This window comes from Calidris pugnax, unplaced genomic scaffold (assembly GCF_001431845.1).
Source record: "Calidris pugnax isolate Ruff unplaced genomic scaffold, ASM143184v1 scaffold89, whole genome shotgun sequence".
In the NCBI taxonomy this organism is placed as follows: Eukaryota; Metazoa; Chordata; class Aves; order Charadriiformes; family Scolopacidae; genus Calidris; species Calidris pugnax.
In genome coordinates this window covers 372,202-395,325 of record NW_015090865.1, presented here as the reverse complement: position 1 = coordinate 395,325, position 23,124 = coordinate 372,202, and the positions used below count along the sequence as shown (strand labels likewise).

At 47.2% G+C, this 23,124-nt stretch overlaps 1 protein-coding gene and 1 long non-coding RNA gene across 2 annotated transcripts in view; one reads left to right on the top strand and one right to left on the bottom strand.

The window, feature by feature from the left end:
• The window catches only part of KCNK18 (potassium channel, two pore domain subfamily K, member 18), a 2,813-nt gene extending 1,747 nt beyond the window's left edge, over nt 1–1,066 (bottom strand). The window contains exon 1 of the mRNA XM_014945252.1: nt 850–1,066. Coding sequence (XP_014800738.1) covers nt 850–1,066 — 217 coding nt within the window. The remainder of the gene's footprint in view (nt 1–849) is intronic.
• Nucleotides 1,067–17,462: 16,396 nt separating this feature from the next.
• On the top strand, nt 17,463–20,193 carry LOC106889835. The gene is made up of 3 exons (XR_001412405.1): nt 17,463–17,601; nt 19,497–19,564; nt 20,059–20,193. It is a non-coding gene; the product is annotated as an uncharacterized LOC106889835 (long non-coding RNA).
• The last annotated feature ends 2,931 nt before the right edge of the window (nt 20,194–23,124 follow it).

Below are 23,124 nucleotides of genomic sequence, written 5' to 3'. Positions count from 1 at the left end.
CCAAAAAAAAAAATCAGGTTGGTCCAGTGGCTTCAGCGAATAAAGAAACAAGGAACAAATAAACAATCTATGCTCCAAAAAAGTCAGAATATGACACAAAAATGAGCAGAAAGAAAATTGAATATTCAGCTTTCAGCCTGAATGTCCTGTTTCATTTTGGAGACCCCAGGAGATTAGTCTTTTTCTGACCCAAAGACACCAGATATACATGAACCACTCGGGTGGCACTGCCCAGCGCCCCGCTGTGAACCCCAGAGCCTGCACCCCTCGTTCCTCCCCCCATGGCTGAGCCCTGCTTGAGAGGACATTATCCACAGGGATGCTTGTCCCAAACACATCACAGCTACCTGAGAGAAAGTCCAAGCCCACGTACAAGCCCCAACACAGATCCAGGAGGATTTCTACCCCTTCTCCTCCCCTTTATTGCCCCCCATCAGCACCACCAGGTCTGGGGCACAGCACTGCATCTGCCTCCATCCAAGCATCCCATCACCAGAGGCTCAGAGAAGGGAACAGAGGATTCGGTCCCCAGCAATCAGAGGGAAATACCATGGGAATCTCAGCTGCTCTTTAAGGACCTGAAGTAACTTGGGCAAAAGGGAGAACACCTCAGGAAAAGTCTTTTCAGGCAGGAACACAGGGACCAGGGAGGTCTGCAGTCAAAATCACGGCTAAGGATGACGAGCAAACGACAGCAGTCATTAGCTAAGCAGAGGGAAAATGCTGTTTGTGGGTTCAGCTGTTAGTCTTTGAAGAAAGTCTTCAAAAGCCAAAAAAATCTCATTCAAAAAGCAAGGGAATAAGGAGCTCCCCTATGCAATAAAGGAGTTCTGAAATTTCAGTACATACCTGATAAGTTTCTGGAGATGTACCACAGATTCTGCAGAAATTGTCTATATTCTTCACTTAAATTGACCTTCCGGTTACCTTCAATGTGGGAAAACATGAGAGCCCCGAGAAAAGCATAGATCACAAGAGACAGAATGAAGCAGGCATGAGGAAACACTGCCCAAAATATTTTTTTACATGCTCTTTTACCTCGCAGAGGCTGTGATGTTGATGCCATCCTGAGCTTGCTTTTTACTTTTTTTTTTAATTTTGTGGAGAAGACACAGCTTTTAAAAACAAGGATGAGGATGTAAAATCTTTTGCATCCTAGAAAAGCTTCTCCTGTGAAAACAAGGATTGTTCTGCCTCAGGCTTTCAGATCACATGTCTTTATAAGTGAAGATTGCACTACGGTCCCAATGGAGAAGAAGCACAACTAATCAAGCCTTGAAATATTTCTCAGTTGACAACACGCCACTCTATTTCTGAATTACCATTGATCAGCCAGTGCTGTAATGCACACAGATTACCAGCTTCTGTAGGTTTCCACTGGAGCCAACTCATGTTTAAAGTCTCTTGTTCTGACCTATAGTTTCCCATTGATACAGCAGAAACATTTCCAGCTCCCAGGAGGGAAAATGCAGACTGTAAGGAATGGGTTTCTTTAAAGATTTCTCCCAGAAATTAACAGGGAAATTTAAAATGAATCAAAAGAAGGGATTGGCACTAATTGTTGTCACCTCTGGGCAGAGTGTAGAACAATTATTTTCTCTTTCAGATGGCTTAAAGAATCTCTCTACATATACCATGTAATCTCTGTAGGGGGGGGGGTGTCTTTTGAATTTTAAAGGATTTTCCTCAAAAAAAGTCAATAAGGTTTTAGCCAGTTCTCAGTTGATAAAATTCTTCCTATTAATTGAAACTCCCACTGACCTTAGTAAGTAAGAACTGCAGGATTCAGTTCGAGGTTAGTGATCTTTGCAAACTATATCCAACTTTAAAAACAAAATCTTCCTTTTCATCCATCACTTTAAAACATTTTGAGCAATGAGCAGTATTGCTGCCCTTTACAATGTCAGTAGTCATAATAGGGGGAGTTGGACTTTACAGAAAGAGGTATTTAATATTTCATTTCTAGGAGTCTTTCATTAAAAATTGAAACAGCCTTACGTAGCCAAGACCTACTGAGCTGTATGTAAGCAAAATGTCCATACTGTGAAGAAATCCTACATGGTTACAATGATTTCTTCTGGGTCAAACCCTCAGCAAATTGGATCACAAGGTATCATATGTTCGTCAATATGGAAGCTTTTGCTATAGAAAAGAGGTTTTCAGGGCTAAGATAAAAATAAGCCTGCGTGCTTGCTACTTTTCTGGTTATCTGCCTCGTTGACTCAATAGTGCTTTTTGACAACAGATTTATAAATCTTCTTATTACAGCCAGTTTCTCTCTTTTTTTTTTTTTTCCGTTGATCTGAAACACAGGGTTGAAAACTGTTGATGTTCATAATTAATCAAAAGTAACAGAGCTTCCTGAGAGGTTGTGCTTAGAGATAATGTAGTCGGGTTTGGTGTCCTTACAAGACAGAGACAGGTCAAAGGGGCACCTGGAAAACCAAAGTGTCCTACTGCACAAATGCACGGTTTGCATATACCTGGAATAGTCAAAGGAGTTCTGGTACCCTGCTCTCAGGCAGCTCATCTTAAAACTGGGAAAATTTCAAACAGCAGCAAGGATGACTGAAGGTATGGACAGCTTTCACACGAGGAATGACCAAGTAGTGCCTTTGGCCAGGGGAAAAAATATCTAAGGCAGTATATAACAGCAGCCTTCAAACCCATGGGTGGTCTGGAGAGAGCAGGTCAACTGTTTTTAGTCTCTTCTGGGACCAGAACAGGGAACCATCAAATGAAGCAAGCAGAAACCTGCTTCAAAACAAATAAACCAGGATGGTTTCTCACGCAGCTGGAAAATTCTTTGCCAAAGGATGTTGGGTTTACATACATTAAAGGAGAGAATAGAGAGGTGTTTAGAGCAATCATTAAAACTGACTGCAAACCACACGGAGTTCTGAAAACAGTTTGCAGCTGAAAAAGTGAAACAGAGTATGGGACCAAACGGGCACTGTGTCTGTGGCAGTATATTCATATTTATGTTCTTCTAAAAAAGGTTTTCACTGCCCAGTATGATAATTCTGACACAATTTATTCTGCAGGTTTTTTCCTCTACATCTCAGATATAAATCTCTTTCCTCCAAAGTGCTTTAAAACCTTCTCGCCCTCCTCCTATACATGGTAGGGCTGCAAAGTATTTAGCAGTTCCCAGGAGCTTCTCAGCCATTTGCAATATCAGGCTCTGAGCTTGTGACAATGAGGAAATTTAATAAAAATATATCCAGAAATGATTTTTACATTATTTGCTTATTCTAAACCATTTCCCACTATTGCTGTATTACATATTTGAACTCGGTTGCTTAAAAGCAAATCCCACTAACCACAAGTTATTCCAAATTGAGTTACTGGTACTTGCCTTGAGAGAGATTTTTGCAATACACATTTCCTATTCACGTTAATGGACAGCAAACCCACACTTTTCCTAACTCCCATTTCTTTGATTAGAGCCAGTGTGAGTGCTGTGAAGGTGCTGCTTGAAAGGAAAGTTTATGACCACAGCTGCAAGGTTTAATTATTCAAGTACAAATATACGTATGTTAGCATTCCAACTTTATTAGATGTTCCTGGATTGCGAAGGTTAAACCAAGAAAGTGATTTTTTGGGCAATGAGAAGTTTTTCAATAATCAATAAAACTCGTCCTGCATCGAGTCATGTGCCATGTTGTCAAAGACATGCTGTGTTTACCTCTCTTCTGTGAAACATGGTTGTATTCATCATACTCTACTGACAAATGTTCAGTAGTGTAACGCCTTCTCCTTTCTGGACAAAACCAAAGTGATCTGAAAGAGGACAAGTGCCTTGTGAAAAAAAAAAAAAAAAAAAAGGCAACAAATTAACTGTTTGCTTTTATTTGCATCTGGCATTGATTCTGACTGTTTTTTGATACAGGACTGAGATTCCAGCCTGGCAGTACTTCGTGACAGTGAGTGTTAAAAATGTTCAGCTCCAGCCTCCATGTTAACAAGGATTGTGGAGGATTTGATTGTTCTAGCACATGCTCCCTGGAAAGAATTTCCAGAATGCACTCTTATACCTAAGCACCCCAAGAAAATGGGTGTTTCTATATAAAGGTGATATCAACCCCAAGCAAAAAAAAAAATCCACCCCGAAACAACAAAGAACAAGTAGCAGCAGTAGTTGTATTAAATAAGCAATCTTGAGGCTGTGTGAACATTAAATTTGACTCCCAGACATAAGGACACCCCACCTCATGAGGAATTGTGTCAGTGAGGCTTCAGTTGTAGTGTCTGTGAGCACTTCTGAAGGACTCTCTCCACCTCCCACCCACCACACTTATATCTATCCCTCCCACCCCTCAGGCTCTTGATACCTGTCCCTGTGGGATTTCAGCCCACAGCAGGGTCCAGGGGTGCTGCTGGCCCAAGCTCGGCCCCAACACAGACACAAGACATTTGTTCAGAGCATATATATCCTTCTGGATGAGCGAGATGTGCTTTTCAAGCTCCCTGCAATTATTTTTCTCCTCCCGACCCCAACCATATTCTGCTGGAGTCGGAGTTCCTCTGATACCTCCTGTTCTTCCCACTGTCCCCTTGCACCTCACGCTGCTGGGATGGAGAGAGAAATGCACTAATTGGCTGCGTAGGGTCTATTGGATACCCCAGAGGAAGGTTTAGCTTGCTTTGTATCCATCTTTAAAAGTCTCAGCTTTCGCTGAGTCAAGTGCTTGAGCTTGTAACCTCTGGGAATATTTGAGAGCACTCAGGACTAGCATCCTGACACTGCATATAATGCTAAGTGGATTCAAAGATGTCCAGGACTCTCACCCTGAATAGGAGCACTTCCTATTTCATTCTTTGTTCACGCCAAAGCCAAGCAAGTGGGTCCCATCATTTCATTTCTGAGAGGCGAACACTCTTCACACGCCTCAGGAGCCACCAAGGCTTGGGTATTAGTTTCTGTTCCTCCTCTTTTTTAACATGGATGAAGTTCTTTGATGGGGGAGCTTTTTAGCCTGGTGATTATACAGCAGAACTAGCCTCTAGCTAACCAGCTGCTTCTTCATCCCCTCTCCCCCACACCCAAAAAGGGTAGAAAGACTTCACTTGCCCCTCTTCTTTCACTCCTTCCCCAAACCTGTGCAACCAGCAATGGCCTAAAAGGAGCTGCCCCCTCCAGCACACACCCCAAATGGGGGAAATATAGCCCTGTTCTCCTCGGGAATACTTGTAACCTTGAGGTTTTTTCTTTCCCAGGGCTTTGTGTGCAATCACCCACAGGAACCAACATGAGGGAAGGGTTTGGTCGGTGCAAAGTCTTGGGTTTCTGGGCTCTGTGGCAGGCACTGCTCCCTCCTCCTGTTTATTCTGCGAGCTCCACCATGTGCCAAGTGAGAACACATTTGGGACTGGGAGAGGAGGCTGCTTCTGGATGGACAACTCTCCTCCAGCCCCTTGGCTGAAGGGCCAGGGAGAAGTAAAATCAAAGGCTGACAGACGCGGCGCAACGATTCCTAACGATCCCGAGACAAAGCCCAGCCACCATCACCTCCCAGCAATGGGAAGGCTGCTCATTTCTTTGCCCCGCTCCTTTGAATGGGGGTGATAACTCTTCGGGGTGTTGCAACAAACGGGAAGGTTAATATGACCATCAGCCACCAGCCCGGGACCCCCCCACGGACGAGACGCGGCGCAGGAGCCCTGGGTTTCCCGAGAAGCGGAGGGGATTACCGAGGTTCAGCTACACGTCTTATGCCAAAGTCTTTACTGAGTTAATGTAGTGAACGTAATGCCAGTATAGTGGAGACCATCTCAGCCCAGTAGTTTCATTTTAAGGCAAACAAGCTCCCCGTGGAGAGATCGGAAAACTGCTTCTTTGGAATTTAATTAACATTAAGGCATGCGAGATTATATGCTGCATAAAAGCTAAGCGTCATGATTCGTGTCAACAGAGCAATTTTACACTATTTGAACTGGCAAAAAAAAAAAAAAAACAGCTTAGATTCAAGATGACAAGTCTACTTTGCTCTTTAAAAAAACAGTGTTTATTCTTTATTATTATTAATGTGGTACCACACACATATCAGCAGTTTAAAGGAGGGGAATCTAAAACATGAAATACAGGAGCAAGTTTTTAGCTGTGAATATCCACCAGTGTGCATCTGAGAGTGGCTCTGTGAGTCCATAGACCCTCTCAGTTCTCAGGATGTGAAATGCTAATGAAAAAAGCATCTACTGATGTTATTCCCAATGTCATGTACATGGTCAGTTAAAGGGAACGCAGATAAGCGGTCATCCTGTGCAGGCTGTAGTATTGGCCAAATATTACTGAGAACACTGAGGTCAAACCTGTGTTTGGAACAGCTCCGAGGTCATTAAGGACTATGAATCCCCAAACTACACTGCTTACAGTATTTTCCACCCTTCAGCCATCCACGGCACTTTACAAACCACAGGCAGGAGTCTGTAGGATTCTGACAATCAAACACCTCTTTTTGCTTCCCATCACTGGCAATCGGACTGGACATGGACTAACGTCAGTGGCTTAGAGTTTCTTGAACATCAGGCTAAATTTTCCATCACTTATTTTCATCCCAATTTTCCTAATGACACTCTAAGTAATTTCTCTTCTCCTTTTGTGTGAAGTACTCTTACAATAGTTCTAAGTCCATTATTTACCACTCATTAGTCATTGCGGATTGGAGTGGAAGATACTTTCACAGATGGGTGTGCCCTGGGACATCATCGAGTTGACACTTGTCTTCAAATTTCTTTCAGTTCTGCTGATGTCCTTTGGCTCTGAGCAGGCATACATGAACTTTTCAAACTCTGTTCCACCCATTTCAGCTAATATACCATTAATTAGCCTACCCTTTGTAACGCTGGCCCTTTAAATGGTTTTAGCAGTCATGGGAATAGCTCTTAAGTGCTTTTTAGTAGTGCAGTAAACAACATTTTGCCACCTTAGTGAGGAAGGATCTTTCAAGCTCTAGACCCCTCAAGGGTAGCTTCACATGTTTAATTAGTTGAAGCCACAATTCCTTGGTGATGTGCTCCTGCCTGGGTTGATGACTAAGACTGCATTATGAAAGTGCCTTCTGCAAAATGTTTTGGGTTAGCAAGGAACGCATGCAAAATCACCCACTTTTTCTGAGGAATTTCTTAGAAAAATTGGGTGTAGAATGATGTCCTTTTTTCCACTCTTCTCAAGAGAAAAAAAAAAGAAGAAAAAAGAAAATCTTGTAGCACTTCTGAATGAGTCATCTGGGCCACAGGCCCCATGTGTAATGAACCAGGCGGATTCATGGTGACCACATTGCACCCAGGGACTGTGGGCTCTCACTGAGACTGCCTGGCACCCAGGCTGCCCAGCACCAGCGACACTCACTACTGCTGCCCGACACCCAGGCTGCACCCAAAAAACCATCCAAATGGCACTGACCTTCTCCACGGTCACTTGGGAGTTTGAGACACGTGGGTGGAGTAGCTCAATGGCAGGATGAATATGAATTCAAGGGGGGTTATTGCTTGAGTTCTGCCAGGCAGCCAAAGCCAGCTGGTTACACCATATTCTAAGACTTTTGGTTTGGATGCGTCTTGCCAATACAGTTGCAATATTTTATTGAGGGGACCCTTGTCTGGCAGAGTTTCCTGAAGTAGTTAAGCTGTGCTTCCAAGCTTGATGTGTAACTGGGACCAGTGGCGTGTTGAAATGAGACATGGGCTTTGTGCTCTTGCTGTGTACCGTGCCTCTGAGCTATTTAAGATGTGGTTCGTCAGCCAGAGAAGCTGATCTTCAGGTGTAGTGTGGTGGGGATCTGTTTCGGGGCAGCATTTCAGCCAGGGATGGTCTTTTAACACATCATTCAGTGTTGTGACCAGATATTTCTTCTCTCAGGGCCTTCAGAAAGGGAAGGGGCTGAGTAGGTGAAAGGATTTACCACTGCTCCACAAGAGCTCCACAAGGCAATAGACAGGCTTCAGTACCATTGGCCAGGGTAATGTGTAATTATGCTTTCAGTAAATCTTGCTGGCACATCCCACACCACCACTAAAGGCCACTTCCAAAATAACTGTCCTGCCAAAACTATGGATCCACAAACTCCTCTGCTGTAGACAACAGTTAGGTCTAAGCAGAGCATGTTGCTGGAGGAGGGGAGCTGGCACTGGGTAACTGGGGTATTTTAATGCCTGTCCCCTCTGTGGCATCCGTTATCCCTCATGGGGCACTGCATCCCCCAATCCCACTGCTCCTGCCGCAGGGTCACAGAAAGCCACAGCTGCTTCTCTCCCAAAGCTCAGCTCCTTGCTCAATATCACACACAGGAAAAGGTGGAGAGCCATGATCCTTGCTTTTCACTAGAGCATTTCATTAAAAGTGCTCATATTTAAATTATTTTTGGCCATCTAAGCAAGTATTTCTTGAGAAAGAGGCCGTTCATACTGCCTCAGCACTAGCATCTCACCACTTGTGCTCTTGCGAGAGAGAACTCTCTATAGGGATTTTATTGAATCATATCTGGGAGTATTTCTGTCTCATCTGTCTCTCTTTCTATACACAGCTGCCATAAATGCTGCATTTTAGGGTCAGATAAAATTTCTTACTCATATTTTCTAGCTAGTCTTCAGGTGCTTTACCTGTTGATGAGCAGTTACTGTCTAGCTCCTCAATTTAGCAGTTGCTCATGGTGCATATACAAAAACATATCAGTTGAATCATGGGCTAGTCTTTAAGAACACTATGTAGAAAAAAAATTAAATGCAATTGCAATTGCCTGATTGTTACAACTCATTAAATCGGGATAGATATAATATCCTATCAACAACCTGGAAAGAGTCCAGTGAAATTCTGCTTAGATGTTTAGGTGTCTGGAGCAACAAACAAAGATTCCCTGAAGAAGCCAGGAGGGTTTAGTGCAGAGAAAAGAAGTTCCATGGATGATCAAAGCAATCACTGCCTTTAACTACCTGAAGAGGCTTACAGAGAAGATTGAGTCAAACTTTTCTCAGAGGTGCACAGAAAAAGGGAATGACAAGGAAAAAGCCAGTTAGATACAAGAGGGGAAAAAAATATCACAAAGTCTGTGGTTAAAGACCAGAAGAGGGGCCCAGAGAGCCTTTGCAGCCTCAATCCTTGGAGACTTATCGCATTCAGCTGGATAGAGCCATGAGAAGCCTCATGGCTTTGTAGTTAGGACTAGAGACCTTCAGAGAGGCTTTCCAGCCCAGGTTCTTCTATAAGTCTATTTATTCTACCATGATGGTATGCTTTCTTTCCATGTTCAGGGACAACTAAGAAAACAACCATCTCTAAGAAATTAATTGGTCATTAGATCAAATCTTCCACAGCAGAGTGTCTGCAAGTCCTGCAGAGTTATAGGGGTGGTTCTTTAAAACTCCCACAAGAAGCTGGGCTGAAAGGGTCAGAGAGACTTTAGGGGGAACCCTAAAATCTGGGGCCAAACAAGAAGGATCTGCATTTTTTTCTGAACGTACCTCCTGGAGCTGCAAGCATTTGTCATGAAGCACTTGCAGTTGGGATGGCAGCTCAAAAGTGGGAGACATAAGGAAGGAGCATCACAACCCACATTCAGACCCCAAAAGCATAAAAGGGAGCTCTGTGGCCTCTCCCTTAGCCCTGCACGGCCTGAGCCCTTGTTTCAGTTTAGGGGATTTGCTAAAAGCTGCCCAATGTTGCAGTCTGGATGAGGCATCTTAAAACCAGGAGCTTTGGACATAACTGAGCTTCTTTTCCAAATGTGGAGGCAGAGGGTTACCAAAGGATAACCTGGAACTTTCTTCCTGCAATTTCGTTCCAGCAGCACAGAGAACCACTCTCCTTCTCTGCGGTCAGATGTTTACGTAAGCAAAAGTAAATTACCTTGGGAAGTGCCCTTTGTAGTTTGGGACCTTTTTCACCCTTTTGAAATGATCATAATTTTTTCTTCATTAATTTGAGACGGAGGTTGTTTGCAGTCCAACACTAATAGCAGAAATACGCCATTTATACCAATTAAGCATTCAACTTCATGCTTTTATATAGCTGATTTGTAGCAGAATTTGGTCAGACTCTGCTTTCACTTAGACTCATGTAACCCAGTTTAATGGATATGAAAGCAAAATTAGCTTTTTTTCTTCAATAAGGCATTGCAGATATTCTGGCTGTAGACTCATCACTCAAACCATACTCCTGTTTCCTTCTTGGCTTCTCTCTTGCTTTCCCTGTCCCAGAACTTGCTGCTCTCTGCTGTCTTGCAGGAGAAATGTGCAACACATACAACATACAATATTACAGTGTGAAATCATAGCCCAGGGCAGAATTATACTCTATTTTAAAGACTTGTTTGAAATGGCAAAATTGAATACTCACAAATATAAAGGCTATGTTAAGGCTGGGACCTAAACACAACCCCTTATGCATTTGCATGGAGTAAATGTCTTTAATTTAGATGAAGTCCTTCTAAACCTTCATCAGAACCATGGCCTCTTCAGTACACAAAATGGGTACAGTTCACTTTGTAAATATCTTTACAGTATTTCTTTTACCTTTAGGCCTATTTATCAAAAGCAAGTCCTGCAGCAGGTATATGATATGGAGAATTTCAGTCTGAATGATTAAGCTGTGATCACCTCCTGGAAAGAAACCAACTTGCTTCTCCTTGAGGGTACCACTGGTCACCTTCTTTTCCTGGGACCATGCAATTCCTCCCATCACCATAAGGCACCCCTGAAGGAAGGTCCAGGGGGGACCAGGTTGAGGTTTTGGTCACCACCACCACCACCAAGTGGCCTTCAGGAAAAAAGTCGCTCGGGAGTAGGATACTGAATTGTTCATGTAACAGCAAACCATTGCCAGCCAAATTTTCCCAGAGCAAGTCCAGGCCATGCACAGATTCAGCTGAGCATGTGCTGCATGACACGTACCCAGGGTATTCATACAAACAAGCACTGACCCTGCTAAGAATGGAAAACTCAACTGTATGGGCCTACTGAGCTGGAGAAAGTTTCTGTGCAGCAAAACCTGCATGAACTTCCCTATTGCAAGCAACAGAAAGCAGGTTCTTATGACCAGCAAGACCAAGGTGGCCTCCCGAGGAGCTGTAAGGTTAGGACGTGTAAGAAGCTGGGCCACTGAGACTGCAGTGCACATCTGTCTGCTTGGAGAAGAAGCCCATGGCTTCCTGAGGAAGAAAGCCAGATTAAGACACTCTCACTTCTATGTGTGTATTCCCACTTTGCTCGGTTTTCAGCAAATTTCCACAAACAGTTGGCCCTGGGTCCCAGCAGGGGGTGAATTGTGGCATAACCAGAGCGCTGGAATCACAGCTAGAAAAAAAATAAAGATAATGTGTGAAGAGATGCACCCTGGCAACAAAGGCCTCTGCTCACAAAACCCCATGGCAAAGTGGTTCCTAAACAGCACATCTGCCTGTGCTGTCAGCCCTGCCCAAAGTGGCAAGAGAAGAGCTACACCAGGGCAGGAGGACCATCCACTGAGCCCCGGGTCCTCCCTGCTCCCCTGTGCCCATCAGAGGTTGCTCAGGAAAAGGGGACAAGAACAGGGCAAGCAGGGAGTGATATTTTCCCAGAACAGCCTTTTAGCCTGGAGCAGTTTGCAGTTCATGGACTTCCCGAGCCAAAGATGGTATCTCTGTGACAACAACAGCCTTTCAAGTATTTCCAAGCCCTCGAAAGAAACAGGGGTTCACCGAGAGGAGGCATCTGCCGGGGAGAACCTGCCTCCAGGCTGGGGCTGAGTCGAGTGGCGTTTCACCCACCTCCAGAACTGGTTTCTAGGAGAAGTTTCTTGGAGTTGGCAAAGGAAATGGCATGGCAGATGAGGCAACAGCTCCGGGGGGAGGGAGAGAGAGATGGGGAGGGGGGATACCTGCCCTGGGAGCCGGGGTACCCGCTCCGGACCCGCACCGTGCGGGGAGCGGGCGGGGGCGGCCGCCGCCGGGCACCGGGGGAAGCGGCCGGGCCTAAATAGCGGCGAATCGCCGCAAGAGGGCGCTCAAAGCCCACGGCCCGGGAGACCGGCCTGGTGCGGGGACCCACCGCCCCCCCCGGGTGCCTCCCCTCCCGCAACCCCCGGAGGATGCTGAGCTTCCCCCCAGGCCCCCTCCCCGCGCCCCGCCGAGAGCCCCAAAATGCTCATCTGCTCCAAACAGCGAGTGTGGGGAGAGTTAGGCGGCCAGGCTGGGGGTGAGGCAGGACCAGCATCTTTGCAGGGATGCTGCGGGAGCTGACACGCAGGTGGCTCAGCCCCTGTAGTGTGTCTTCGCAGGAGGACACATGGTCGACGGTTGTGACTTTATTCTTTGGAGAGCAAGCCTGTAAGTGCAGCAGGGACAGTGGCAGTGGGCTCCTACGAATTTGCTGGTGAGTTCCTGGCACCAAATGCACACAAACACGCACACAATCGTGTGTAACCTCCCCCTATTTGTTGCCTTGTGGATCAATGTTTTAAGACCTGGCAACGCTGGGTCAGTTGACCAGATGCATGTTCTGAGGGACTCGATCTCCTGGTGCTGTGAACTGTAGCAAGAGGACACCACAGGCAGCAGCCCGAAATGCTCATCAGGTAGAGTGGAGGCACTATGCCATGTGTGCACTTGCCATTGCTCTCCTGGGCACCTTGGCTCCTTTTGAGAGCCCTTGTTTGCAGCACACCACCAAAAGAGCAGCCCCTGGTTTTGCAGGCAAGAGGGAGAGAGCAAGAATGGAAATCTCCAGAGAAATCACGTTTTGCAGGTGTAACTATGGCATCCACCTGCTGGCTCTCCCCCTAGCCAGCCTGCAGCCACCCAGCTGGTTTGAGGAGTGTCATTTTAACCATAAAACCCAAGAACCTGAGATAATATTAATATCTCCACTGAATCTCATGTGGATCTTGCTCCCTCCTGTCTGATCTCTAGGCTAGCAGGAGATGGAAGTGGGACAGAGACATGGTGACAGCCTAGACAGGCTCTGCCTCCCCTTGCCTAGCTTAAGAGCATCTGCTCTCACATCCTCCTCACCAGCTCTCCCCTCCATCTTACAACAGTTCCCCCAAGCTGTTCTCTGTCCCACAGAGCTGTGCAGGTCCCACATTAGTGCTAGCAATGGAGAGCTTCTTCACTTCTCCTGCTTCTGTTTCAGCAGGGAAAGGAGGTGGCAGCCACTGTAACACACTGCTATGGCATGTCTTGCCCAGGTACCCCTGCCAATGAAACCTGGGGCATCCTTGAGAGGGAGGATTTCAGCTCTGCACATGAGGTGAGCTCTAAGGGATCTCCACTACAAGGTCCCTGAGAGGGGCCATGGCTGTCTCCTGAAAGATACGTGAGAACTGGTGCAATCCCAGCTGTCCCAGGAGGTAGGAGCTGAACAAACTCAGCTGGTCCCCCCCAAACTCTCAAACCCCCAACTAAAATGCCAGCTTGCCAGCCAGTTTCAAAAATATAGGATGTCCCAGGTACTTCCTGGAATAAGCAACACACCTGAATTTCTTCAGAAACCCCCCCAACAGGGAATTGGGGCTTTTCACTTCAGTTGATTTTCACACATCTACCACCAGCACGGCGGGATGAGGGCACGTACCAGCACCCATGGATGGTGTGGGAGTTTCTGACACACTTTAAGGGCTCAGAGCCCTACCAATGGATGACATTCACCCTCGTACCATGTATGAATTACTCACCTCTGGCTAATGGGATATACATAGACTTTCACCTTTAAGCCCTTCCCAATATCATTACTTTCATGGCAATCTCCAATCACTTCAAGAAGCCAAATACGAGTCAGTGCACATAAAGAAATCAACTTGCAATTTTAAAATAGACTGAAGAATATATACTTTCTGTGAAGGTTTTCATTAAAGATCAGCTGATCACATGCTCTCAACTGAATTTTTGGCTTAAGGTAGCCCTGCCAATCACTTTCTGGCCAGGCTGGATCCTGTTCCAGGTTATTCCTGTCCTGTGGAAATAAAACTATGAGAAATGAATGCTAATACTGAGTGGCTTATTTTCCGACAGATGTAATACCTCCAAAGCTACTCTCTGGATTTTGGCATGAGTTTTAAAATAGGATTCTTGACCTGTTCTCAACAACTTAGGAAAACATATCTAATTTTGTGGCAGAAAGTACAGAGGAGGAAAGCTTTTTCTAAGAAGCGCTTTCCTTTCTATCGTTCTTCCCCTCTCTCGGGGATCAGAGCTGTTTGTACTCTGTGGAAATAAAACTATGAGAAATGAATGCTGACACTGCGTGGTTTATTTTCAGACAGATGTAATACCTCCAAAGCTACTCTCTGGATTTTGGCATGAGTTTTAAAATAGGATTCTTGACCTGTTCTCAGCAACTTGGGAAAATATATCTAGTTTTGTGGCAGAAAGTATGGAGGAGGAAAGCTTTTTCTAAGAAGCACTTTCCTTTCTATAGTTCTTCCCCTCGCTCAGGGATCAGAGTTGCTTGTATTCCTTTCCCTTGAGCTGCTATTTCATTCTTTAAAAGAGATCTAGATGCACTCAGGAAACCCCAAATGTCACAGGTGGCAGCAGCACAGCATCTCTGTTGGGAAGTGGGGCTGCCCTCTTCCAGCTTGGCCAATGGCTGGAAAGAGCTCCTGCCTCAAGCCCAGTGAATAATCTCTTTCGACGTGTCCTTAGCAAGAAAAATGAGAGGTGAGGTCTCCTTTTAATATCTGGGACTGGAAACTGTCCTGAGTGACAACATTCAGCAGTCAGTCCACGACAGGAGCTTTGCCAGGGGTCTGCTTTGTGCCCACATCCCACCAGTTGCAATACCAACACATCCCAGGGACTGTATCCATTTTGGCACGTATGTGTTGAATCCCTGTGTTCAATCCTTTGGATTATCCTTTTGTTTAATTACACACCTCATACTAAATACTTTGAATGTGATGTGAGGTGAAGCTGGTTTACACAGGTTTTATTTTCCCCCTTCACCAGTTCTGCCGAGTGTCACCTCTGGCTCAGGTGGGCTTTGGAAATAAATACAAAGACTGAATCTAATCAATGCATGGGATGGGATTGCCTTTAACATATTTGCCAGCCTTAAAGTCTTTTCAAAAGTCCATAAAATGTAACACTTTCTTGTATTATTATTTTTTTTCAATAACCACACTAATTGGTTGTCTCAGTTGTGCAGATTGCGTTGGGGCAGGAGGTGTTGTGATTATTCCCTTTGTTTATGGTATTAGACTTCGACTATTGTTGATCTTATTGTTCTTATTTGTAACATGTTTGCCTCACTAGGACAGTAATTGTGTCAAGCAAGTTGGAGTCCAATCTGCAGAGCTGAATGTTCAGGACTGCAAAAGAAAGGCTCCAATTTTTCAAGCAGCGGGCGTATTACTCCTCCACTTGGATTATTAAATTCTAATTATAGCCTGTTGATCCAGTTACAATGTTGTTTGTAAATCTAAATACAGTTCTCTAAAGCCTGCACTGATATGCATTTTATTTCTTAACCTGTTGATGCTTGGTAAAAAAATCCCGGTTTGCCTAACGGAGCAGGTGGAGGTTGGCTTGCTCCTGATCTTTTCCTCAACTGTGTTCCTTTGGATGTGTTTAGGAATGAGCACTTAACAGCACGGATAACACCAAGAACAACCATGACTGATGCATTTCACGTAATGCCTTGGTACCAACGGACTCACCAGAGCTGGGGTCAGGAAGCAATTTTCCCTTAGGTAAGACTGGTGGGGATTGAAAGGGGTTTTTTGGGAGGAGGGGAAAGGCAGTTGGGTCTGGTTTCTCTGCTCTTCGGGCAGTTACCCAAGCTCTTCTGGGAATGGCACCTCAACAATTCCCTCTTACACTGGCAATTCCTTTAGTCTCTTCTCTTCTGTTCCTGAAACATTTTCTGCGTTTTGGCCTCTTTACAAGAAAGTTCTGGTTGGTCACCCCATGTGAGAAGGCGTTTTGTAGGGTGCATTGTGTGCGCAGTAGGGTTGGTTGAATCCACATACAGTGACTTCATATAAACTAAGTATCAATGAGGCAGTCATCTGTGATGGCCATGATGAAACTCCATGCCCTCCCAAGCCCTTTTCTTTCCTCTGTGTCCATGAATGTTAAATGCAAGGAAAGCAGAGATGCCCGAGCCAAGCGATGCGAGCAGCACCAGCAGCTCCCAGGAACTGCCACGTTTTGGATGGCTGGAAGTCTCTGTAGCTCTGTGCTGTCACTGTACCTGCAGCATCCTCCCTCACCTGTAAGAGGACAGGAGGTGTTCACAATAAAAAATTACCCTGGTGGATGATTGCCTGAGTCCGTAAACCATGCTCCCATCACAAGCTTATTTTTGCTTCCAAGCCTTCTTTTAAGCTCCAGCACACTCGTGTGCTCAGGCTGCTCACAAGTACCTGGCACGGGCTTTTCTACGCCACCAGCCAGGTTTCTCACCCACTTGGTGAGGTGGCCCACGGGGGCTGAACTTGGCGTGGAATTCACCGGGTACACCTTCAGGATTGCCACTAAATTAGGAAAAATTTAGGAATTAGATTAGAAAATGAGGAAAAATTGCCACTTTATTAGGAAAAATTTTTTCACTGAAAGGGTTATCAGGCATTGGAATGGGCTGCCCAGGGAGGTGGTTGAGGCCCCATCCCTGGAGGTGTTCAAAAGACGGGTTGATGTAGTGCTGGGAGGTCTGGTTTAGTGATGATGCTCCTTGTTTGCTGTGTGGGTGTCTATTTTTGTCAGTTAGGTTGACGGTTGGACAAGATGATCTTTAAGGTCCCTTCCAACCTAGAAGATTCTGTGATTCTGTAAATCCCAGAGGGCTTCTCCCAGAGCCAGGCACAGCTCCAGGAGGTGAAGTATCACAATATGTCACAGTACTGGGAAGGTTTGGGAAGGGCTGTGGATGTTTTGACAGGTTGGGGGAGGTGGGAAGCAGCCCAATTCCTCCTTTCGTCCCTGTCACTCAGAATCCATCAGGGAAGGAAAGGAGGAGGTGGGAAGCAGCCCAATTCCTCCTTTCCTCCCTGTCACTCAGAATCCACTCAGAATCAGGGAAGGAAAGGGGTGAGCTGCCCCTCCTGGTAGGGAATAAAGTTAATGTCTCCAAGAAATTTTCCATTGAGGTCCCTGCCTGGGAGAACTCTGACAGGGACTTGGGATACAGATGTCCAAGGAATGGGCAGCCACAGCAGGTACCACCCACAGCCATGGATCCTGTCCCATGGGCCCAACATTGAAAGTCACTGGGATCCAGGGGGGTGAAGCCTCCTTCCTCCCCTCCAAATAGCATACAAGCTCACAGGCTTAGCCTGGGCAGATCTGGAGTGAGGAATATAAGGACTGGAAGACACCAGGATGTCCCAGCAACTGGGATGGGGATGGGGCAGGTGTGTGGGGCAGAGGGGGGGCAGTTATTTGGAGGGCTGAACTCTCCCACACACACATATCCACACTGAGACGTGCAAGGAAGGGTGGTGCTCCCTCCTGGGAGGAAAACTGCTGTTTCCCTGCAAATCCCAGCGGGTGGATTGGGGGAGCACAGCCGCTGAGCTGTGGGAAAGGCCTGCCCGTGGCTGTGCTTGCGTCTCTGTGCCCTCCTGAGTGGAGACGAGAGGGCTCCATCTCCTCCAAGATGTCACCGAATCTCTCCAGTGCCCCCACAGAGGTATGAGGGAAACTTTCCACTTCTCAGATGGCTGTGACTTTTAACAGGAGCAAAACTGTCGAGCCTAAGATCTACACCGGGAAACACCGAGACTGGCAGGAGGAGGTTGAGGGGGGGATGCTTCTGCTACAAGGAGTGAGGGAGCAAATCCACCCCTCTGGTCGGGGCAGAGCAGGGTGATACCCTAATTGCTGGGGTGAGATCTGGCTGGGGCAAAAAGGCTTCTCTTTACCCAAGGGACTGACTGCTGCATCCCTGGGATCAGCAATCTTCATCCCTCCTGGAAGAACCTGCTTCCCCCCACCCCTGTGTGCATTTAATGGGAAGAAAGAGGTTTTTTCCTGCATTTAGGCATTCTCAGCAACTAGAGACCTGAGGGGTGAGGGAAGGACCCTCGCTGTGCCCCAGGGAGAGGCACTTGTGCAGCTGAAATAAAACCCCATCGCCGTGCCCAAGCGAGCAGGTCTCAAAGGATCCTTGAAAAGCAGAGGGGAAGGAAGGATGCAGCCCCGGGGGATGCCGTCCTGCCCGGCTGATGCCGTCCTGTCGCCTGGCCCCTTCCCGGCTCCCCGGGGGGGGGGAGAAGGTGCCGGTGCCCCCCCCAAACCCCCAGCGCTGGCCGAGGGGCCCATCGCCACCCCGGGGAGGGGGCGAGCGACCACCGGCCGGGGGCGAGCAGGGCTCGGAGGGACGTCGGGGGAAGCGGAGAGGGTGAGAGCAGGGAGCAGCAGCCGGGAGGGAGGGGGAGGACCGGGGGGGTGATGGAGAGGTGTTGGAGGGGAAAAAAAGAGCAAGGTGCCGGCTCGGCAGCTCTCTCCCGGGGAGCCTTGGCTGGGGCCGTCGCCTGGTGTAAACACACACCGAGGGGGAGAGCCCTGAGCCCCTCTCCAGCCCCGGCGGCGGGGCGGCTCCGGGACCCGGTTTGGGTCCTCCGGTTTGAGTATCCCAGCCGAGGGGGTGGGAGAAGGGGCGCAAGGGTGGGTTTGCTGCCTCTCGGCGTTGCTGCCGGTTTTACCGAGGGACGTTCCGAGGAGATGTGCCGAGCCGCAGGTGGCCCCGGCGACACCGGCACCGAGGGATGCTCCCCCCATCCCGGCGCAGCCAGGGCATCCTCGGCCCGGCCCCGACGTGAGCCCGGTCGGGCCCGCAAATCCGCGGGCTGCCTGCCCGAAACTGGGGAGAAAAGAAAGAAAATAAATCAAAGCCACCCCCACCCCTCCCTCTTTTTGGCCCTGTGTCCTCCCCGCTGGCCGGGAAGCGGCGGCTCCATCGCTGGAGACGAGGAGAAGAGGGAAAATAGAGCTCCGGGCCGAGTCCTGCGTGGGAGGGGGGTGTTGATGTGGGTGTCTGCTCGCCGGTCCCCTCGTTATAACGACCGCCTGCCCCGTGGAAGGTGTCGCGGAGCCGGGTTTGGGGAGAAGCTGCGCTCCGGAGCCTCCGGGGAGTGGGGTGAAAGCTTCCGTCTGGGTTTCCAAACCACCCGTAAAATAAGAAATTTACTCGGGGCTGAGATCCTGGAAACAAAAGGCCGTTTCCAGGCACCAGCCGGTGCTGGGGACCCACCGGCCCAGGCGGAGGAGAAGCCCCCGGGCTGCCCGCCTGCCCTCCCGCCCGGCAGCGGGGCATCCCCGCCGCGTCCCGCCGCCCTCGGGGCCGGCACGATCGATCTCTCAAATTGGCACAAATAAAATCTCCTCAACATCTGCTGGCGCGGTTTGATTTGCTCTATTTGAGCTTTCCTGCCTTTACCCGAAAGATATTCGGTTATTCCGTTCGGTCATCCCCCGCCGCGCATCCCCGTGCCGCGGTAGTACCCAAATACCGTCGAAGACAGAGAAGAAAACAATGTTAAATGGGGAAAAAAAAATAATATATCAGTGATTTTTGCTTTCCAGAAACAAGCCCTGGCACCGGCTGCGCAAAAAGGCAAGAGCAAATCTCGCAAAATCGTCTCTTAGTGAAGGTAAAATTCGACCGGAGCTGCGGGGGCAGATTTTAAAGCAACTAGTGACCTGTCAAATGTCTCCGTTTATTAAAAAAAAATATTGTTCAGTGCTTCTAAACTATTTAATCTCAAAGCGGGTTTTTAGATGCGAGGCAATACTTCCAAAGAACAGGCTGCCGTCACCTAAACCTATTTCAGTTGCGCTTCCACGTGCGAGGCACATTATTGAGTCAATAAAATGTGTTGTGGAGGTTCGCAAATCTCTCCAAAATTGTGTTTACTCAAGACAAATTAATTAATTTCGGATGTCAGAAAGCACGTTAGAGCAGCATTTCTCCTTTTCTGCATTTGCTTCCTTTCACGCACTATTTTCTCTTTTTCTTTTTTTTTTCTTCCTTCCCTGTGGTATAAAGAAAAAAACAAAACCCAAACGTGCTTTTTACCCTTACTTTGTAACGGGATAAAGGAAAAATTGCGAACTCAGTCTGACGTTTATCTTTTTTTTTTCCTAGTTTCCCCTCAGCTGAACAGAACCCGAGACCACGCTTTTTCCAAGGTGCTGTGATTTACGCTCCTCGCTTTCCTCGGCAGCTTCTGGCCGCGCTGCGGGGCGGGGGGGGGGACATGAGCCCATCCCCGTGTGTGCTGGGGACCCGCAGCCCTAATCCCGCTAGGAGAGCCGAGAGGTGCCCCCCCCCCGCCTTCACGGAGGGTCGGGGACCGGAGCGGGGGGGGAGGACACGCGTGGGGCGGTCTCGCGTGGGAAGGGGAAGCAGAGGACGGGCGGAGCGCCCGGGGGCGGCCGTCGGGAGGGCGGGGAAGCCTGGAGTTTGGGGAGGGGGGAGGACCCGGCGGTGCCCGCTCCGCCCCCGCGCACGGTCGGTGGGACCGATCCCGGAGGGAGCCGTCGGGGCGTGAAGGGGGAGCCCTTTCCCGGCCCACGCTGCGGGGGCGCGGAGCGGGACCGGCTTCCCTGGATTCCGTGCGGGGACACGGCCCGTCCCGCGTGGGAGGGGAGAGGAGGGGGTCCCGCGGGGCATCCGCCTTCCCCGGCCCCATCCCCGCAAAGTGCGCGGGCCGGGGAGGTGGCTGAGCTTTTTGTTTGCTTCCCTCCCTCTTTTTTTTTTCAATAAACCCAATTTTTTTTTTTTTTTTTTTTTTTTTTTTTTTTTTTTTTTTTTTTTTTTCTTCTGTTTGTTTGTTTTCTTGTTGTTTCGCTTTTTTTTTTTTTTTTCCCTAATATAAAATAAAACTAGAAACACTAAGCATCAAACGCCACTTTCCCAACGAACCAGCACTTTCTTAAAAATAACCCCCCCGGATGCAGGGAGAGGAAGAGCTGTTCCTGCCGCGCAGAGGAGGGAGGATCAGAGTGAGTGTGAGGCCACAGAAGAAGGTAAACTGGCAGGGTTTATGTGGCAGATACTTGAAAGTATGGAATTACTATCTTAAAAAAATATATATATATATTATCTAAAAGCACTACCTCTTCTCATCTTCCCAAGACTGTAAATTTTTTTTTCTATCCATGATTTATTTAACATACCGACCCGACACTGGTTTTTTGGATCTCTATGCCCCTTCACTCTGAGCCGTGGTCAGTGTGCTCTACTAATTGTGCCATCCTAGTTATGCTATGGGAGTTACAGCTCCCCTGAATAACCAAACCCAGCCCTGCCAATTCCGTTTTCCCCACTGTAGAGGAGGTGATTTTTTTTTTTTTTTTTTTTTTGTGTGTGTAGCTAATGCTAAAATGCTTGGCAGCTTGCCCGTCAAACCGTGAGCACAGGGAAAAAAAAATGCAAACAAATTCTCTGTTTAATAGTCCCTGGACAGTGCAACTAATCCATTCTAAACTGGTAATGGGTATCGATGTCAACAGGTATGCGGCGAGAGCCAAATACTCTGCACTCAATGGAAGACACTTTTCCTTCTGAATGAGGATTATGTGCAAAATGTAACTTGGCAGAAGGATCCAAATTAAATTCATGCTTCAGTTAATTCAGATTAATTTTCCTGATTGCCCTTGCACACCAGACAACCAAATCCCTGTTTATATCTGCTCCTTTTCTTTTAAACAGTTGATACAAATCTCTTCTCCTGGGGAGTGTTGCAAGATGCATACATTAGAGATTGTGATTCATTCAGGCGCTAATTAGAGTTATAAAATACCTGAGATGGATTTTTATATCACTGTTATTACTACAAACATTATTTTGAGATATTGGATCCACTATATGACTGTGTTTCCAGTGTTTTTTCACTAATATGCTGCAAGCAACATTCCAACTAATCACCTTAATGGAAATTAGAGAGGAAAATGGTCTATTAGGCTATCTAATCTATCCTCACTCAGAAGTATTTTCTTACATTTTTCAGTCCAGTTTTAAATTTAAAAACAATCCATGGGAATTACTCTGCAGTCTTGGGAGGTGGTAACACCACCAGGGTAGCTCAGAGAAGAGAGAAAATATTTTTAAAAGGGTCACTAAAAAATGTTTTCTGATGGTCAACTCTGTGCTCTTTCTTTAGGTTTTATTTTATCCCATAGCTTTAAGTCACACATCCCTCTGACAACTTAAATATATATTCTCTCTTTTTCATCTGTACACCTGTCACCATGACCCTGCCATGTTTTTAAGGTCTTTTTTTTTTCCCCTACAGAAGGTTAATAAAAGAGTGCAGCTTCAGCTTGGGCCTCATTCCAGACAGGAACTTGACTACTTAATTATGTCCAAATTCTTGCTCTTTTTTTCCCCCCATTTGGCACACTGATGGCAAGAAGTGTAACCTTTCTTGCAGTTTTTTTCTCTCTGAAGTGATAGGAGAAGTTGGAATATTTCTTTGATTTGGCCCCAATCTGCATTCACTGATGGTTTCTTTATGAAATATTTACATAGAACCGGTATCGCACATCGAATAAATGCATGGTATGGCAGCATAAGGGAGCTTTCTATGTCAGGATAGTGTATTTTATGGCACAGTCTCAATGTAATTTTACCCTCTGACGAAGGGTATGGTCCCCCTTATCCTCTCCTTGGTAGGACTCCTCCTGACTTAGGAATCTCCTATCTCCTCCATCCTGCGCTTGTCCCTCCAGCACCCTCCCCATCCGTGCAGCTGGCAAAGCAGGCACAGAAGACTCGAACTGGGGATAAACCCAGCCATTTTTCATTTTTGAGGGGTTGTTTTATTCCATCTGCTGCATCATGCAGTTGCTTAATGCCAAAGCCAGCACCGTTGGGAGAAGCAGCCACAGCATCACAATGTGCAGGTGGAGGAACTGCTGAACCCGGCTCTGCCACCAAAATGCCATCACCAGACTGCAGCACACCTTCCTGTTGTCATGTAAAGCCACTTATGTCACACGTCAGTGTGATACGGCCCAGCCTGTGGCTTCTGCTGGTGGCCAGGATGCTACACAGCCTTGGACACAAACCAAGCATGTCTCCTCCTGGCCTGCTTGCCCCCATAAACTGCTCTCTGATCAGATGACGTGCAATTCCCTCCCCTCTGTACCAAAGCGAGTACAGTCCTGTAATTGCCCGAGAAACATAAAACATACATGAGGCAAAGCA